The sequence below is a fragment of the Rhinopithecus bieti genome, unplaced genomic scaffold, assembly GCF_001698545.2.
Source record: "Rhinopithecus bieti isolate Rb0 unplaced genomic scaffold, ASM169854v2 scaffold_32422, whole genome shotgun sequence".
Taxonomy (NCBI): Eukaryota; Metazoa; Chordata; class Mammalia; order Primates; family Cercopithecidae; genus Rhinopithecus; species Rhinopithecus bieti.
Window position 1 is genome coordinate 2,933,568 of NW_016814631.1, and position 17,905 is coordinate 2,951,472.

General features: G+C 36.1%; 1 protein-coding gene across 7 annotated transcripts in view; it reads right to left on the reverse strand.

Annotated features, from left to right (window-relative positions):
* STAU2 (staufen double-stranded RNA binding protein 2) overlaps positions 1-17,905 on the reverse strand; it is a 344,502-nt gene that overhangs the window by 251,256 nt on the left and 75,341 nt on the right. For all 7 annotated transcript variants that reach the window (XM_017851604.1, XM_017851602.1, XM_017851600.1 and 4 more), the window contains one exon: positions 9,985-10,120. In XM_017851604.1, coding sequence (XP_017707093.1) covers positions 9,985-10,120 — 136 coding nt within the window. The remainder of the gene's footprint in view (positions 1-9,984; positions 10,121-17,905) is intronic.

Here is a 17,905-nt window from a genome sequence, read left to right on the forward strand (position 1 = left end):
TCCCACCTCACCCTCCCAAGTAGCTGGGACTACAGGCACACGCCAACAGAGATGGGGTTTGGTGATGTTGCCCAGGCTGGTCTCAAACTCCTGAGCTGAAGTAATCTGCCCGCCTTGACCTCCCAAAGTGCTGGGATTACAGGCATGAGCCATACCAGTCCTCAAGTATAATGTTGAACAGAAGTTATAACAGTGTGTATTACCGCCTTGTTCCTGATCTTACAAGTATTCAGTCTTCCATTATAGACCATAATGTTACCTAGCGGTTGTTTGAAGAAGCCCTTTATCAAATTAAGAAAGTTCTCTTCTGTTCCTAGTTTGCTAGTCTATATCATTAATGAGCACTGACTTCTGTCAAATGCTTTTTCTGAACCTAATGAGATACTCATATGGTTGTTCTCCTTTATTCTATTAATTGGGTTAATTACTTTGATTACTGAATACTAAACTCATCTTGCTTTCCTAGAATAAACTTCATTTAATCATAATATTATTTAAATTTGGCTGAATTTAATTTGCTAATATTTTGTTAAGAATTTTTATCTGGCTGGGCATGGTGGCTCATGCCTGTAATCCCAGCACTTTGGGAGGACGAGGCAGGCAGATCATTTGAGGTCTGGAGGTCAAGACCAGCCTGAGCAACATGCTGAAATCCTGCCTCTACTAAAAATGCAAAAAATTAGCCAGGTGTGGTGGCACGCACCTGTAGTCCCAGCTACTCAGGAGGATGAGGCACAAGAATCGCAAACTCGGGAAGCAAAGGTTGCAGTAAGCCAAGATCACGCCACTATACTCCAGCCTGGGCAACAGAGCAAGACTGTCTCAAAATAATAATAATAATAATTTTATATCTGTGATCATGGGGATACTGATCTTAAGTTCACTCTTCTTCATCCTTGCTTTGGTAACTTGTTCAAATTTTCTTCTCTGGTTTATGAGAGTTTTAAAAGACAATTTATTTTAATGCGTCTTTGTTATGGGTTTAGGTTAATTTCTCCCAAATAAAAGATCCTAATTTAACATTAATGTTAATAATTGAACACTATTTTAAAATATATAAGGATTTTAAAAAGTATCTTGCTGCCTATCTTTCAGTTCTACATCTATAAAGTGGTATCTACATGAAGTAGTATCAGTTTAAGAGTTCTGACACACATTCCATGTGTAAAGCATATGAGAAAAGAGAAAAGAATATATTCCCCAAACCAAGGGATGTGCTATACAAAAGGCAAAGTTCTATATCTATTGAAACAAATTGGGTTTTTCACCACTTTATGCTTACTTCATTTATCCAAGATAATTTAATGTTGTATACTTGTATGACTTTTTCCTATTAGGTTGAACATATGAAACTGACATATTTGTAGGTCAAAGAAATGTCAAATATTGGCAATTTCATATGGTTTAACCTCTAATTTAATGGCCTTGGAATAGTAACCAAAGTGAGCTCACCCAGTCTGTATGTTGTTTGATCAGTATACAAGCACCATCTGGTGGCAGAAACCAGAACTGTAGGTTTGTAACTGTTCATATCACTGCTGGTACAAATACAGTCATCTCTAGTCATCTCTAGGTTTCTGTGAGGAACTGGTTTCAGGACCTTCATCCCTACCCCCTACAGCTACCAAAATCCACGGTTGCTCAAGTCCCTGATATAAAATGGTGTGGTAGTATGTGCATATAACCTATGCACATCCTCCCATATACTTTCAATCATCTCTAGATTACTTATAATATCTAATACAATGTAAATGCTATGAAAATAGTAGTGACACTGCATTGCTTAGGAAATAATAACAAGAAAAAAAAAGTCTGTACATGTTCAATACAGGTGCAACCACCCTTTTTTTCCTGAATATTTTCAATCCACAATTGGCTGGATCCACGAATGCTGAGCCCATGGATACAGAACCCAGGGATATAAGCGGACAACTGAATATTCAACATCAACTGTTCTACTTTCCAATATGCTTTTTAAGAGGGCATTACAAATGAGTGAAAAATCTTATATTCAAAGTTTGAACGATCTCAGAATTTTAAATAGCACACCAACATCACAATACTTAGCAACAAATCATCAGCCTATATAACATAAACTGAAATATAATATACAAGCTGTTTTCATAAATCTGAATCTTGGCTATTAATTTTACTGATAATTAACATAACGCAAAAAAGTCCATTTGGATGCTTCAAAAGTTTCTTTCGCCCTATCGAATTTCCACTGATAACAATCACTATCTGTAAAATTATTTCCATGTCTCACAGATTTATTTCACAGAGGTACAAGGAAAAACCAAGAAGCCTTAAGTAAGTGTCTAACTCTGGCCATAGAAACAAGTAACTTTTAGGCAAAATAGTCCAAATTATTTTCTTCTTGTCTAATTTGCTATGACTCAACATATGTTAAAAGAAAATAACTTGACCAACCTAGCTATAAGAAATTGGACCAAGAACTGGATACACTAGCAAAAGGTAACCTTGACACAAAATATACTGAACACATCTAATGAGGGTGTATACCATAAAATTGTTCCAAACTGAGTGTTAACAAATAAATAAACCCTTTGGGGAAGAAAGGATACATCTTCAACGAACAAAGAGCCGATGGGTCACTCAAACTTGGGTTGAATCCTAAACTGCCATTTTCTTAAGATGTATTACACAAACCTATTCTGAAAGCTCTCGATGTTCTACTACCTCTTGCCACATCTACTTCCAACAAGTCTTTAAAATCAAAGATAATCTTTGCTACCCTTCATCGTGGCCATAAAGAGTGATAAAATGACTCCTAAATACTTCATAGGCAATTTAAATGCAACACAGTGCAAATTAAACTCTTCATCTTTCCAAAAACCTGCCCCAACTACTCTTGTGGTGAAGAGTATTACTAGTCATCCAAATATCTGAAGTTATCCTTAATACCCCAAATGCAATCAAGTCTACCTTCTAAATATCTATAGACACTGTCCCTTCCTCTCCATCTTTACCACTCCAGGCCTGCATCACATTATGCCTGAATTACCACAACATCTTTGTAATTCTTTCTCCCTTCAAGTTTCAACCAGTCCAACCTACTTTCCACATACTGCCAAAGCAATATTCCTAAAACATATATCCAATTATTTCATCCCTCAGCTTAAAATTCTTCAATGGCTCCCAATCACCTTCAGAATAAAATCCAAACCACATGGCATGGGCACTTCAGGACATTCAAATTGGGGCCCTGCCTAGACTTCACTCTTTTCATTCCAGACTTACCAAACTGCTTGTAAGTCCATGAATGAACTAAACTTCTCAGGATTCCTAGCCTTTGTTCCCAAAATCTATATTACTTTTCCTTGCCCTCCTCACCTGGCTAAATCCTAGTTCACCTTAAAGATTCAGTTCATTCCTCCTGGAAGGCTTCTTTGGTGCCCCAATCTGGGTGGGGTGCTTAGTTCCTTCCTAATGCTTCCATAGCACCATTAGGGCACATCTATCATTCTTTCTTTTGTTTTCCTCTTCTACTAAACTTAGTCTATTAGACTGCCTGTCTTTCCTCAAAGTCTCTACTCAAACACAACATGTGGCAATGAGTAGGCATGCAATAAATGTCTGCTGAATGAAGATGACCTCACGAAAGTCCTTCATTTGCTATTACTATCTCTGTTTTGCAAATGAGGAAATTAATGGAGGTCCAGAGCCTTGTGCAAGATCACTTAACTAAAAGCATCAGAACTAGGAACTGAACCAAATGTTCTGACTGTAATGGAAATAATTTTCTCTCAAAATATTTGCTTTTGAGGAACCACTCCATAAAATAATTGTACCCTGAAGAGTAGTTTGGATGGGGCTAACCTGTTTCTCCAGGTTGGACATATAACCCAGGCTTGGCTAAAGTAAAGTATCTCCCTACCCCCAACCGAGTTTGAATGAGTAATTCCAGGATGGACAGTTTACTCCAAAGTATTTGGGGGGACTTCTCTAATGACTATCAAAAAAAACCCAAAAAACAAAAACTGCACCTTCTTCAGTACAAGTCTACAGACTATACAGTGTATGAAGTACAGCAAATGGGAATCAGCTTATTTGAAAACAAAGTAGAGAAAAAAAGAAGCAAGAGCTAGAAAGAGAGAAATAGAAAATGAGGAAGAAGAACACTAAAGTCCTACATCCAACCATGCCTGAATCTCTCCCCAAGAGATATCCCAGTTACGTAGGTCAAAAATTCCCATTTTCACATAACCTAGTTTGAGTTGTGGCCCTTTGGAAATCTGCACCAGCAGACCAAGGGGCCATTTAATCTGCTGGTCTGTCATTCTGGTCATTTGCCAAGCAATAATACTTTTTTCATCTATGAATATACAAAATTGAAAAATTGTCTAATTTCAGCCATTCTATTTCTCTACTGTACATAATTTTTATAAGAAAGATGGGAGAACAAAAGCACAAAGTGTTCTCCAAACTTTACCTTGTACTTTGTCAAATGAATTTTTATATGTTTTCTGCTTTATAATATATCTGTGACTGAAAAGTACCTGAAATGATAAAGAAAAATACATAACCGGATGTAATTATTGTCAAACATCTTGGGCATAATAAAAGGAGACAGGTACTTCAGAATCCAAGTTGTATCTACAGAGTTTGCTCATGGATAAATGCTTTTTTCTCCACTCATCATTAAAAAAGAAAAATTCAGTTCTTCTTAGGCCTTTGAATGAGTTCAAGTGGAGAAACTGCATCAGTGAAGAAGACGGGGAAAAACAGTATAGGTAATACCTGATTTTGCTTAATACTACTTTAAGTAGAAAATAAAAGAACCTTTTCAAAAATCCCTCTAGGCCGGGCGCGGTGGCTCAAGCCTGTAATCCCCAGCACTTTGGGAGGCCGAGACGGGCGGATCACGAGGTCAGGAGATCGAGACCATCCTGGCTAACAGGTGAAACCCCGTCTCTACTAAAAATACAAAAAACTAGCTGGGCGAGGTGGCGGCGCCTGTAGTCCCAGCTACTCGGGAGGCTGAGGCAGGAGAATGGCGTGAACCCGGGAGGCGGAGCTTGCAGTGAGCTGAGATCTGGCCACTGCACTCCAGCCTGGGTGACAGAGCGAGACTCCGTCTCAAAAAAAAAAAAAAAAAAAAAAAAAAAAAAAAAAAAAAAAAAAAAAAAAAATCAAAAATCCCTCTAAATGATACCTGTTTCTTGGACTTCACCTTTCATTCCCTGCCTTAAGAAGCAAATTATTAATCTGGGTTCTGACAAGGAGAAGAGCATCTCCTTGGATCTTTGGCTCCAGAGTCCCTGTAATCCAATCAAGTGTTGTCATCTATAAATTAAGGTCATATGAGAAATCATGGTTTAATAGCCTACTGAGTAACGGTTAGGTCTGCACTTTTGTGAACAGAAAGAGCTTTTCAGTTGAAACATGGCTTGGTAGCTTACTGGTACTTTCTGATATTCTTTTTACCCTTTTTTGTGATCTACAGAAAATCATAAAGACACTCCAAAGAATTGAAGGGAAAGTCCACATTATNAAAAAAAAAAAAAAAAACAAAAATCCCTCTAAAATATACCTTTTTTTTGGACTTCACCTTTTATTCCCTGCCTTAAGAAGCAAATTATTAATCTGGGTTCTGACAAGGAGAAGAGCATCTCCTTGGATCTTTGGCTCCAGAGTCCCTGTAATCCAATCAAGTGTTGTCATCTATAAATTAAGGTCATATGAGAAATCATGGTTTAATAGCCTACTGAGTAACGGTTAGGTCTGCACTTTTGTGAACAGAAAGAGCTTTTCAGTTGAAACATGGCTTGGTAGCTTACTGGTACTTTCTGATATTCTTTTACCCTTTTTTGTGATCTACAGAAAATCATAAAGACACTCCAAAGAATTGAAGGGAAAGTCCACATTATCTATTCATGGAATGGCCTAAGGCACGCCCATTATTTATGACTTTGGAGAAGTCATAAATAAAATTACTGTACCCCTCACGACAACCATAAGAATTAGATCTTGGAACTAGAAACTGCCAACAAAGAAAAAATGCCAACATTCTTAACAGAAAATCTAGAAAAGAAAAAAAGAAAATCAAAACCACATGATCCCTGTCTAATTTCACATACTAACTCCTCTCTCCCTTGGTTCACTCTGATCAAGCCACACTAGCCTCTTGAGGCCATGCCAGGCATACTCCTACTGCAGGGGCTTTGTACTTGCTATTTCTTGAGCCTGGAATACTTTCCCTTTCTCTCTCTCTCTCTCTCTCAAAATTCACACTGCTTTTTCTCTCTCTTCCTTTGAGGTCTTTATCAAAAGCAACCTTCTCAGTGACTAACCACTTCTTATTGACTGACTACCTCCCCTACAAGAACATGAGCTCCACAAGGACAGGGATTAGTGTCTGACTTTTCATTGCTTTAGCACCAGACTTTTTAAAAGTAATAGATTTAGAAGTAATAAAAGTAGTTTATTTCCATTTAAAAGTAATAAATTCACTAGTCAGAACTGTAGCAAAATTCAACAAAGGACCATAGATATCAAAATACAACAAATATAAAGATGTAATACTCTCATAAATCTATTTACTAGAGTACATTAGCAATAAAATAAGTATACAATAGCCGAAGTGTTCCTTACTCAGGTGACTAAAGATATCTATTGTGCTGAAGTGGGCAACTAGCTTTATTTATTTACATTGGGGAACCTCAGACTAAACATAAAGGCAATGGGTATATTATACAGAAAAAGAGAAAATAAAACAACTACAAGAGAAATGTGTGGTCCTTTGTGCCTCCTGTATGGTGTAGACACCGAGCTGAGGGCTGGGAAGCCTGCCATTGGATGCATCACAATTAGAAGCAGCGATGTTACAGGAGAGAATGAAATATACCAAGGAAGCCAAGAAAAGCTGAGGGTTTAGGCCAGTTAGCAAGGGGAAGATGGTAGATACACTCTGGAAGCGTTACCTGAGGGAGAAAAAACGCACCAGACACCACCAACTGCAAGTTTCCATGCCTGTTGGACAAAGGACATGACCACAAAGAAGAGAGGAACTAAAGGACAACACAAGATGCCTCTACAGAGGTGAGGTATATAGGTGCCTCTTCCTTCCTAGCATACAGACAGCTCCCCCAGGCATACCTGAGAGGAAAAGGTAAGGGCAGAAGTCTAATACAGTGTGCAAATTCTTCTTAGATAACCTAAACAATATTTAAAGGAACTATTTACAATTGAGTAGGACTAAGTTTTAAACGGATACAATTAAAGCTAATTTTTCCCCTAGCAAGCAAGAAACCAAAAAGTATCAGATTATTTATGGACTCAATAAATATTTTCTCTACGTACCTACGTCATATCAGTAAATACACAAAATCATAACAAAAGCATCAGCAAATATCTGATCAAATGCAGCAAAGAATTTCTTAGGCATAAAAGAAGTGACAGAAATAAAGAAAAAACAATAGATTAGACCACATAAAATTTTAAAACTATAGGATATTAAAAACAAATACACAATTAAAAGCCAAATTTTTTAAAGCAGGAAAATTACAACAAATAAAATAGACTGAAGGTTAACATCCTCAATACATAAACATTTGAAAACTGGTGAGGCAATGGAATAAAAATTAGCAATTAAAATAGACAAATCAAAAAGGATAAATAACTAACAAACATCTAAAAAAAACTGTTCAGCCTCGCTAATAATCAATAAAATTGAATTTTAAAAACTACTACTTGATGGCCAGGTGCAGTGACTCATGCCTACAATCCTAACACTTTGAGAGGCCAAGAGAGGCGGATTACTTGAGGTCAGGAGTTTGAGATCAGCCTTGCTAACATGGTAAAACCCCGTTTCTACTAAAAATACAAAAATTAGCCAGAAATCACTTGAACCCAGGAGGCGGAGGTTGCAGTGAGCTGAGACCGTGCCGTGGCACTCCAGCCTGGGTGACAGAGTGAGACTTCATCTCAAAAAACAAACAAACAAAAACTACTTTTTAACTATCAAAGAAGACAAAACCTTTTAACTCAGTGTTGTCAGAGTAGAATAAGCATCCTCACATACTGTAAGAAATTAGTACAAACTTTAGTGCAATTGGGCAATGCTTTATTCTTTTTAAAGAATATTCCCCTTATAGTAATATAAGGAAGGAAATAATCAGTGACGTGAACAAAGATTTACATAATGATTATTTACTGCAGCTATCTTAACAAAAAAGGGGGCATGAGGCCGGGCGCAGGGGCTCACGCCTGTAATCCCAACACTTTGGGAGGCCGAAGTAGGAGATCATGAGGTCAGGAGATCGAGACCATCCTGGTTAACACGGTGAAACCCCGTCTCTACTAAAAATACAAAAAATTAGCCAGGCTTGGTGGCCAGTGCCTGTAGTCCCAGCTACTCAGGAGGCTGAGGCAGGAGAATAGCGTAAACCCGGGAGGCGGAGCTTGCAGTGAGCCAAGATTGCGCCACTGCACTCCAGCCTGGGCAAAAGAGCAAGACTCCCTCTCACAAAAAAAAAAAAAAGTGGGGGGGGGGGGGAGGGCATGAACAACCTAGATAAAAAAATAGGCATACATTTATATAACTTATGAAGCCATATGAAGCATTATGTAGCCATCAAAAATATTTCATGCCAGGCACAGGGGCTAACGCCTGTAACCCCAGCACTTTGGAAGCCCGAGGTGGACAGATCACTTGAGGTCAGAAGTTCAAGACCAGCGTGGCCAACATAGTGAAACCCCATATCTACTAAAATACAAAAATCAGCCAGGCACGGTGGCATGTGCCTGTAATCCCAGCTGCTTGGAAGGCTGACGCACAAGAATCACTTGAACCAGGGAGGCGGAGGGTGCAGTGAGCCAAGATCACATCACTGTACTCCAGCCTGGGTGACAGAGTGAGACTCCATCTCAAAAAAAAAAAAAGAAAAAAGAAAAAAAATTCTTAAATATTTGACAAATGGCCAATATATTAAGTGAAAAGAGAGCACTGCATTATATATACAAGATACACAAATTATGATATATCCATACAAAGTACACTATCCAGCAATAAAAAAGGGCAAAACCCAGATATAAGCGACATGGATGAATCCCAAAACAAGAAAATCATTATACAAGGTAAAAGAAGCCAGACGCACATAAATACTGTATGAGTCTAGTTATAAAAAGTTCATTAACAGGCAAAAAACTAGTCGATGATAATAAAAGAGTGATTATTTCTGGGAGAAGGGTGTGCCAAGGACAAAGAGGTCTGAGGAAACTCTCAGAGGTGATGGGAACATTCTGTATCTTGATCTGAGTGGTGATCACATGAGGATATATGTATGTAAAAAGTCATCAAATAAAGTATAAATACATATATACATAAATAAAATAAAGTCATCAAGAGGTATACTTAAGATTTGTACATTTCACTGTATGTCTATCACACCTTCATAAAGTAGTACAAAAATTGCACATAAAGGACAACTTCTACTTGGTTAAATATATTTAAATGCAAAGAAAAAAGAATGTAAAGTACATGAAAATATAAAAGGCAGCAAATTCTAGGATTACATTATTTACATTTTTTCTTTTTTCCCTATAAATTACAAACATTCATGTTTATTAATGTATTTAGACAAATCAAGAAAAAAACTGAGCTCTGCCTGGTAAATGAATGAGAAAGTCAACTGGGAAGTCAACACTATAAACTGTGAAATGACTTTAAGACTTAGTCTTCCCTGCAACAAATACAGGGCCCTCATGACACAATAAAAACTAGTTCCTTCAGATCTTTTACGTTTGTAGGGGTAGGGGAAAAAAAAAAAAAGTAGTTCCTGAAAACTGGGTTTTTTTTAAAACTGGTACTTTTTTAAGTTATTCCTTGTGAACTTGCTTTATCTAAATTCCATGCAAAATGCCCAAGGTCAATTAGATTTACAATGAAATATTCTTTTGAGTTTGAGAAACTTTTACAACATGCATAATAATTAAGAACAAAACCAAAAAAGACATACAAACCTCTGATTGTACATGCCCCGAAAGTTGTAATTAGCTCTATAATTTGGGAATGGCTTTGGATCTAATGGCCTGTAGATGGCAGGCTCTCCCCTTTTCATAGCAAGCCCATTCAGTTCCACAGTTGGAGTTATACTGCCTGTTTAAAAAAAAAACATTAAAGGCACACAAGTGAAATATCTTTACAATAAAACATGCAAGTTATATTTATACTATGCTTAATTACCATGGAAGAAGGTAAGAATGGATGGACCACCTGTATGATTTTCTAAGAAACTGCATAAACAAAGTAAAAAACCAAGAATATTGCTTCTAATAAAATCTTGGGATTTTGCAATGTTTTCTGTACATTAATGACAACAAAATTGAGTGTGCAATCACTACTATTAAAACATAATAAAAGAAGTAGATTGCTAACCATGAATATTATTTTTTAAAGTACTGAACTTCACCATTACTTACCCCAGAAAGCTTGCATGTATTGAATCATTAAAACATCATCTGTGAATATTTTATTTATACTTTCGTAATTAAATAACTAAGCATTGGCAATAAAGTCATCAGTGGTTCCTGGACTTATCTAATGAAAAGAGCTTTTTGAATTTTTTCTATAACCAACAAAACAGAGTAAATATAAGCAATGCTTCCTGAAAGAAAAATGTCATCGAATGTATTCCTAGCAAATATTAAAGACACGTACAAGCAGCATTATCGATAAAAGCAAAAGACTGAAAACAACCCAAACAACCATCAATGCAGCAACAGTTATATAAACGTCCACAGCATAAAACACTGAACAGCTATAAAGGAGAAAGACTACTACAACCTTGCTTTTTTTTCTTTATTTCACTTAATGTACCTTACAGGTTATACCTTAACCGTGTAGGGTATAATATTAAATGAAAAAAAGCAAGGTACCAAATAGTGTGTGCTTTACATTATCTTTTGTCTAAGAAAGGTGAAAATGAAAATATAAATACGTATTTGCTTACTTTTTTTAAAGAATAAACCCAAAACTAAAAGAGAAAAAAAAATTACTTAGGAATGGAAGCTGTGTGTCTCTGAATGTACACTGTTTCATAGATTTTATTTGGAAAACATGGATATTTTTGCATAATTATAGAAATCAAAATTTCATCCAAAAGGGGTGGGGGAGCAATCTCTAAAATCAAAAGAAAACTGAAACTACATCTATCTACAGTGACTTAACCACAGAGAGAATTATTTCAAAAGACTTTAAACACTGTAAAATAGCCATGAGATCCTAAAGAGAAAAAAAAATCTTAAACTGTTTTCAGTAATCACATTGTTAGTAACAAGTAATATGCTTTTACTTAAGTCAAACAAAATTAAATAGAAATGGAGACAACGTAATCTCTAAAAAGAAAATGAAGCAATTAAAAGCTAATAGTGAATCAGATTGGTGGCCCTAATCATACAAAACATAGTTATTTCAAATAACTTTAAAATACAGTCAAATAACCACATATTCTAAAGTTTTTTTAAACCCTGCAATTAAATCATAAACTGTTTTCAGTATTCATGCTGTTAGTAATACTGGTGTCCCTGTCTCAGTGCAATTGCTATTACAAAATTATTATATATATACATACACACACACACACACACACACACACACACACAAAATAGATTAAAGAATTAATGTCAGAAACAAAGATTTTTAGTATAAAGAGACACAAATATAAAATCAAATACATTACATAAAACCCTGTAGTCTTAAATCCTAACTGAAAATATCAGAATGAATTCATGATGTATTTTCTCTTAAAAAAAAAAAAAAGTACTAGGTATTTCCTAGCTTAAATATCCACTTAAGAGGCCTAAAAGCCATAACCAATCCATTAAACAATGAGGATGGCCAGAATCCAGTTTGCTTTATCATTATCATTTCCCAATTTTTTTAAAAAAACAACAATTCTTGAAGAACTGGCTGCTTCCCAAGCATGATACTGACAAATAAAGGGAAAGAACTAAATACTTACCTTGAATTTACAGAATAATCAAACTCAGAGAAAACAGATAATGAGGGAAATGTGCTTCATCTGTTAGCTAGAAGGACTGCAGCTAATAAATGCAGAAGAAATGACCCTCCCATCTGGCAACTACTGATAAAATAATGGATCTTCTCAGCAATGAGCATCGGCAGGCTTCTACAACCATTAGACCAACTAGGGAACTTTATGGGAAACATGATAATGGATGAACCAGGCTAGGATAACTGGACCTACTCATCTACTTAAAATCACAAAATAAAAACAAGAAATTAAATGCCTTCTGATGTAGTACAATAGGAAGTAGACAAAACTACCTATAAAACAGTTACCAAAAACTTCAAATCTGAATCTATATAGCCTCTAGGTTATCCGTTTACAAGAAATACAGGGCACAGGCAAATAGACTGCACACCACCACAAGTATACCATCAGCAAAACCATAGAAATTTTAAAGGACTAGTGACCTGGTTTCTTAAACAAATAATCGATGTAGAAAAATAAAGATGAAAAAGGATTCTGTATCTTAAAAATACTAAACAAACTAAACAGATGTTATCAACCAAATGTAATAAATAATCCTCATTTTAATCTTTATTTAAGTAAATGAATTATGAAAAAAGCGAGGTCAGACATGGTGGCTCATGCCTATAATCCCAGCACTTTAGGAGGCTGCATTGGGGGAAGGGGGCAAAGAGATCACCTGAGACTAGGAGTTTGAGGTTATAGTGAACTATGATCATAACACTGCACTCTAGCCTGAGTGACTGAGCGAGACCTGTCTCTAAAAACATATTTTTTTTTAATTTTAATGAGTCAATAAGAATAAAACTCAATTTTAATGAGTCAATAGTCAAAATATTTATTTTATTTAAATAAAAGTCAATTTAATGAGTCAAAATTTAAAAAGTCATAAAATTTTTTAATTTTAATGAGTCAATCTGAACTCTAGATATTTTTTATTATTAAGGAGTTACTGTTTTGTTTGCTTGATATTGGGATTAGTTTTTTAAGAGTTATCTTAAAATGCAGTATGTATCTTTAAAGATACATTTACAGATGAAGTAATATATCTGAGATTTGCTTCAAAGTAATCCAGGGAGAGACAGAAGAGAAACAAGACTGGCCAGCCCCAGTGAGTTGATAATTGCTGAAGCTGGTGAGGGGTCCTAGGGACATTCACTATCTTATTCTCTTTACTTGTGTAAAATTCGAAAAATGCCATAATTTTTTTAAAAATGTAAAATTATGTCAAAATATTTTAAGTACCAAAAGCATATTTAGTAAAACATATGTATATATGTTCTAACAAATCATGCAGATGAATATAAAGCTTTTACAGGAAGTGAAATTCATTGTAAATTCTGTAATATTTCATTTGAATCATGCCTTTGTACCACACACTTAAGATCCCATTCATTACATACAAAAATGGGTCCACTTATTGCACCAAAGAAACTGGGGTGGCATAAAGTACCAGCCAAGGGGAGGCAGAGACTGACACAAATGTAAAATTGGCATCCAGATTATAAGCAACCCATCAAGAGTCAACACATTGCTCATCTCATTTCTAAAGAATTAATGTGAAAGCACTGAAGAGTATAATATCAGGAATAAAATCAAGGTTAAGAAAAGGAAAAAGGGAAAAATAAAGCAAGAAAGAAGATAGCCGAGGAGGAGGAAAGAAGAACAGCAAAGAAAAGTTAACCTAATGAATATTAAGTCCAATTAGTCCAAATCCCTAATTTAATATACACACTTAACGGCAAATCAAAGTCAAGCCTAAAGAGACTCTCTGTTCTTTCTTTTTCTTTCTTTCTTACAGAATTTTACTCCAGGCTAAGTAAAATGCACAAACCTTAAGTATATAGCTCAATGAATTAGTACATATGTAAACACTTATGACTACTGTCAGATCAAGATATGAACATTTCCATTACCCAGAAGGTGCCTTCAGCCTCTTTCCAAGTCAATATCCACCTTCCCAGGTTACCCATTCTGACTTCAGGCATTATAGATTTGTTTGTCTCTTCTTCACATCTAAACATGCACCACTTTCCATCTTGCTTCTTTCACTCAACATAATTTTGTTTGCATATATTAGTATTTTAAGCTTTTTAAATCACTAAACAGGCCGGGTGCGGTGGCTCATGCCTGTAATCCCAGCACTTTGGGAAGTCGAGGCGGGCGGATCACGAGGTCAGGAGATCGAGACCATCCTGGCTAACACGGTGAAACCCTGTCTCTACTAAAAAATACAAAAAATTAGCCAGGTGTAGTGGCGGGTGCCTGCAGTCCCAGCTACTCGGGAGGCTGAGGCAGGAGAACGGCGTGAACCTGGGAGACGGAGCTTGCAGTGAGCTAAGATTGCGCCACGAGTACGCCACCCTGGGAGACAGAGCGAGACGCAATCCCAAAAAAAAAAAATCACTAAATAGTATTCTACCGAATGAAATACCACGATTTGTATTTTGGTGTTGATTGAACATTTGGGTTGTTTCTAGTTTGGAGCTATTATATATAAAGCTACCTTGAACATTCTTTAATAAGTCTTTTAGTTTTAGATGAGGAAAAAAAAAATAACAACAAAAAAATGCTGGGTCACAGAGTAGGTTTATGTTTAACTTTATTAGACTGCCTAACAGCTTTCCAAATGTATTTTTTAAACACCAGAGCTGTCTATGCCTTTAAAAGTTAAAATTTTAGATTTCATAAAGATTTCAGTTTAATTAACATGCTAATCTGTTGTCCAAGATTTATGTCACTTTGAATTCTACTTTGCAATAATCACACAGTCACAAATAGCATAAGATTCAAATGGGAAAAAATAAGAAAATGAAAAGCTTGAAAGATTTCATCATTTAAGGAAGGCAAAATAAGAAATATGTATGAAAATCACCAATGAGGTGATTTGAATGCACTGTTGAGATGTACTGTCTGCCACTCATACCATGAATTGTATTTTAAAAGATAAAAGTGTTGTATTTATATCATTTAAATAAATAACCTCATATACATTCCTCATTAGAAAGGAAGACTAAAGTGCATTTTCTTAGAAATGTTACAAACTGGTCTTAGTGAAGGAAAGTAGAAGAGAAGCAGAAGAGCAAAAACCATGCTGAAAGATTTCCAACTCCTAAAGCAAAGTATCTCCATCTCTTTCACACAGAACTAGACTGACACCCCCACATGTGCATACTTTATATATACAATATAAGTACTTTATATATACAATAATGCTTTCATAGAAAACATTTACAGAGTAACTTCAAACTATGAGATGCCTCCAAGTAACGTTAAATACTATTATTTTGAGTGTGTGAGAGTTGGATTCAGGCTTCATAAAGATAATCATCACATAGGGTGTCTTGTGTATTATACGGCTATAATGTTATTTTGTTTTGGGTTTTTTGGTTTGTTTGTTTGTTTGTTTTTTGAGACAAGGTCTTGTTATGCCACCCAGGCAGGTCTTGAACTCCTAGGCTCAAGTGATCCTCCTGCCTCAACCTCCCAAAGCGCTGGGATAACAGGGTGCGCCACCTCTACCGGCCAAGGCTATTGTGTTGACACTATAAACACACCATCAATTTTTTTTGTGGTTCTTAGATATATTAAAGGAAATTTCTATATTTACCAGTGATAAATACAAAAAGGCTAATTAGGAGTACAAATGTGCGGCCGGGCGCAGTGGCTCAAGCCTGTAATCCCAGCACTTTGGGAGGCCGAGACGGGCGGATCACGAGGTCAGGAGATCGAGACCATCCTGGCTAACACAGTGAAACCCCGTCTCTACTAAAACTACAAAAAACTAGCCGGGCGAGGTGGCGGGCGCCTGTAGTCCCAGCTACTCGGGAGGCTGAGGCAGGAGAATGGCGTGAACCTGGGAGGCGGAGCTTGCAGTGAGCTGAGATCCGGCCACTGCACTCCAGCCCGAGCAACAGAGCGAGACTCCGTCTCAGAAAAAAAAAAAAAAAAAGGAGTACAAATGTGCGTAAGAATTTCAGATTCCTATATGTGGAGTGTAAAACAAAATGCTACAACTAGTTTTCAAAAAGGAACATGTTACTAACACTTAGAACAGCTCTGTATAAAGTTAAAAAAAATTCCAGGAAAATAGCAGTCACTGAATAAATATTTGTTGAATAAATAAATTGATTAACTGAGAAACCAGTGATTAATTGAGAAACCAGAGCTCCATGGAGAAATGGCTGGCTCCAAGGCTGGGGCAAGCAAAATAAAAGATGACCTAGCAACACTTTATTATGCCCGAAAATAAAAATGTCCACAGCATGATGAAGAAATATCAAAAGGGCAAAAGAGTCAATTGGAGGGTCTGTACCAGCAGCCAAACCTGGAATAATTTAAGCAACAAAATAGATAACAATAGCAACAAATTATAAACCTGTAAGTAGAACAGGAATCCAAGAGGCTAGAGTGATATAAATAAGCAAACAAAAAGATGAGGGAAAAGCAAAAGTACAAAAGTTAATTGGGTACAATGCCAATTAACAAATATAAAAAAGAAAGTGGAATTTTTAAAATCCCCCTTTGGCAACCTTCAGGGTCATAACAGATTCAGACAAGAATCATCAACAGATGCTAAATCTGGAAGGCGAAAGAAAGCTTGATGAGGAGCAGAATATTTATACATACATATATATATACACACACACACACACACAGGCACAAAATGTCTCCTCAGAAAATACTTATCACTTACTATTCAATAACAAAACATACAGATTAATTAACTTTACAGCAAAGAAGCCTGGCCTACTCCTCACCACATGACAAAAGTCATCACCGATGGGACAAGTCAATCTCAGGTGTCTCCTGATACAAAGCACTAAGGTAAGTCCAAGTCATTTTTGTGGTATTCATGCTAAAATGCATAAATCATGAGGAAACACCAGACAAACTCAATTGAGGGGCATTCTACAAACTCTGTGGTTCTGTACTCTTCATAAATGTTATGGTCATAAAAGGTAAGAAAGACTGAGGAACTGTTTGTTACAGATTGAAGTGGAATGAAGAGAAATGTTAAGTACATGTAACACATGGTTTTGATTAGATCCTGGAGCTGTAAAGGTTTGGGATGATTAGGTTTGGGATGACTCGGATGAAATCTGAAATGGAGTCTGTGGATTAAATGGTAATATGGATCAAAGTTAACTTCCTGATAGAACAGTGTACGTGTCCTTAAGAAATACACACTGAAATATTAAGGGGCAATGGGACATCATGTCTACAACTTATTCCCAGATGGTTCAGAAATGCTATCAATGCGGAATAAGGGTGAAGGATACATGGGAAGTCTATGTACTATTTCCACAAATTTTATATAAATCTGAAATTACTTCCATAGTTTAAAAAAAAATAAAAGGGAGAAAGCAAAACAGTTCTGTAATATATTCCCTATTACTAACAGATCAACCATGCTGTAAATGAACTTAACTCCTTGTTAGGATATAACTTCTTTTTATGACCCATCTATACACTGTGGAGTCAAGACTGGATCTTTCCTCCACAGACCTATTACTTCTCAGTACTGAGTTACAGTCACCAGATTTACAACAAAGGTGCCACAATACTGCAGAGGGGAATGGACTATCTTTTCAATAAATGGTGATGGATTAAACGAATGTCCATATATTTTTAAAATGAAGAAAAATATTGAACTCTACCTCACATCATACATTAAACTCAATTCCTGACAGATTGTAGATCTAAACTGTAAAGATCTAAAAATACTGCTTCTAAAACCAATATGAGGTTATCTTCATAAACTTGTAGGAGACACAGGTGTATTAAATGGCACACCAAAAAACCATTAACCATAAAGGAAAAGATTAATAAATTAGCTTCCATTAAACAAGATTTTCTTTTTTTTTTTTTTTTTTTTTTTTTTTTTT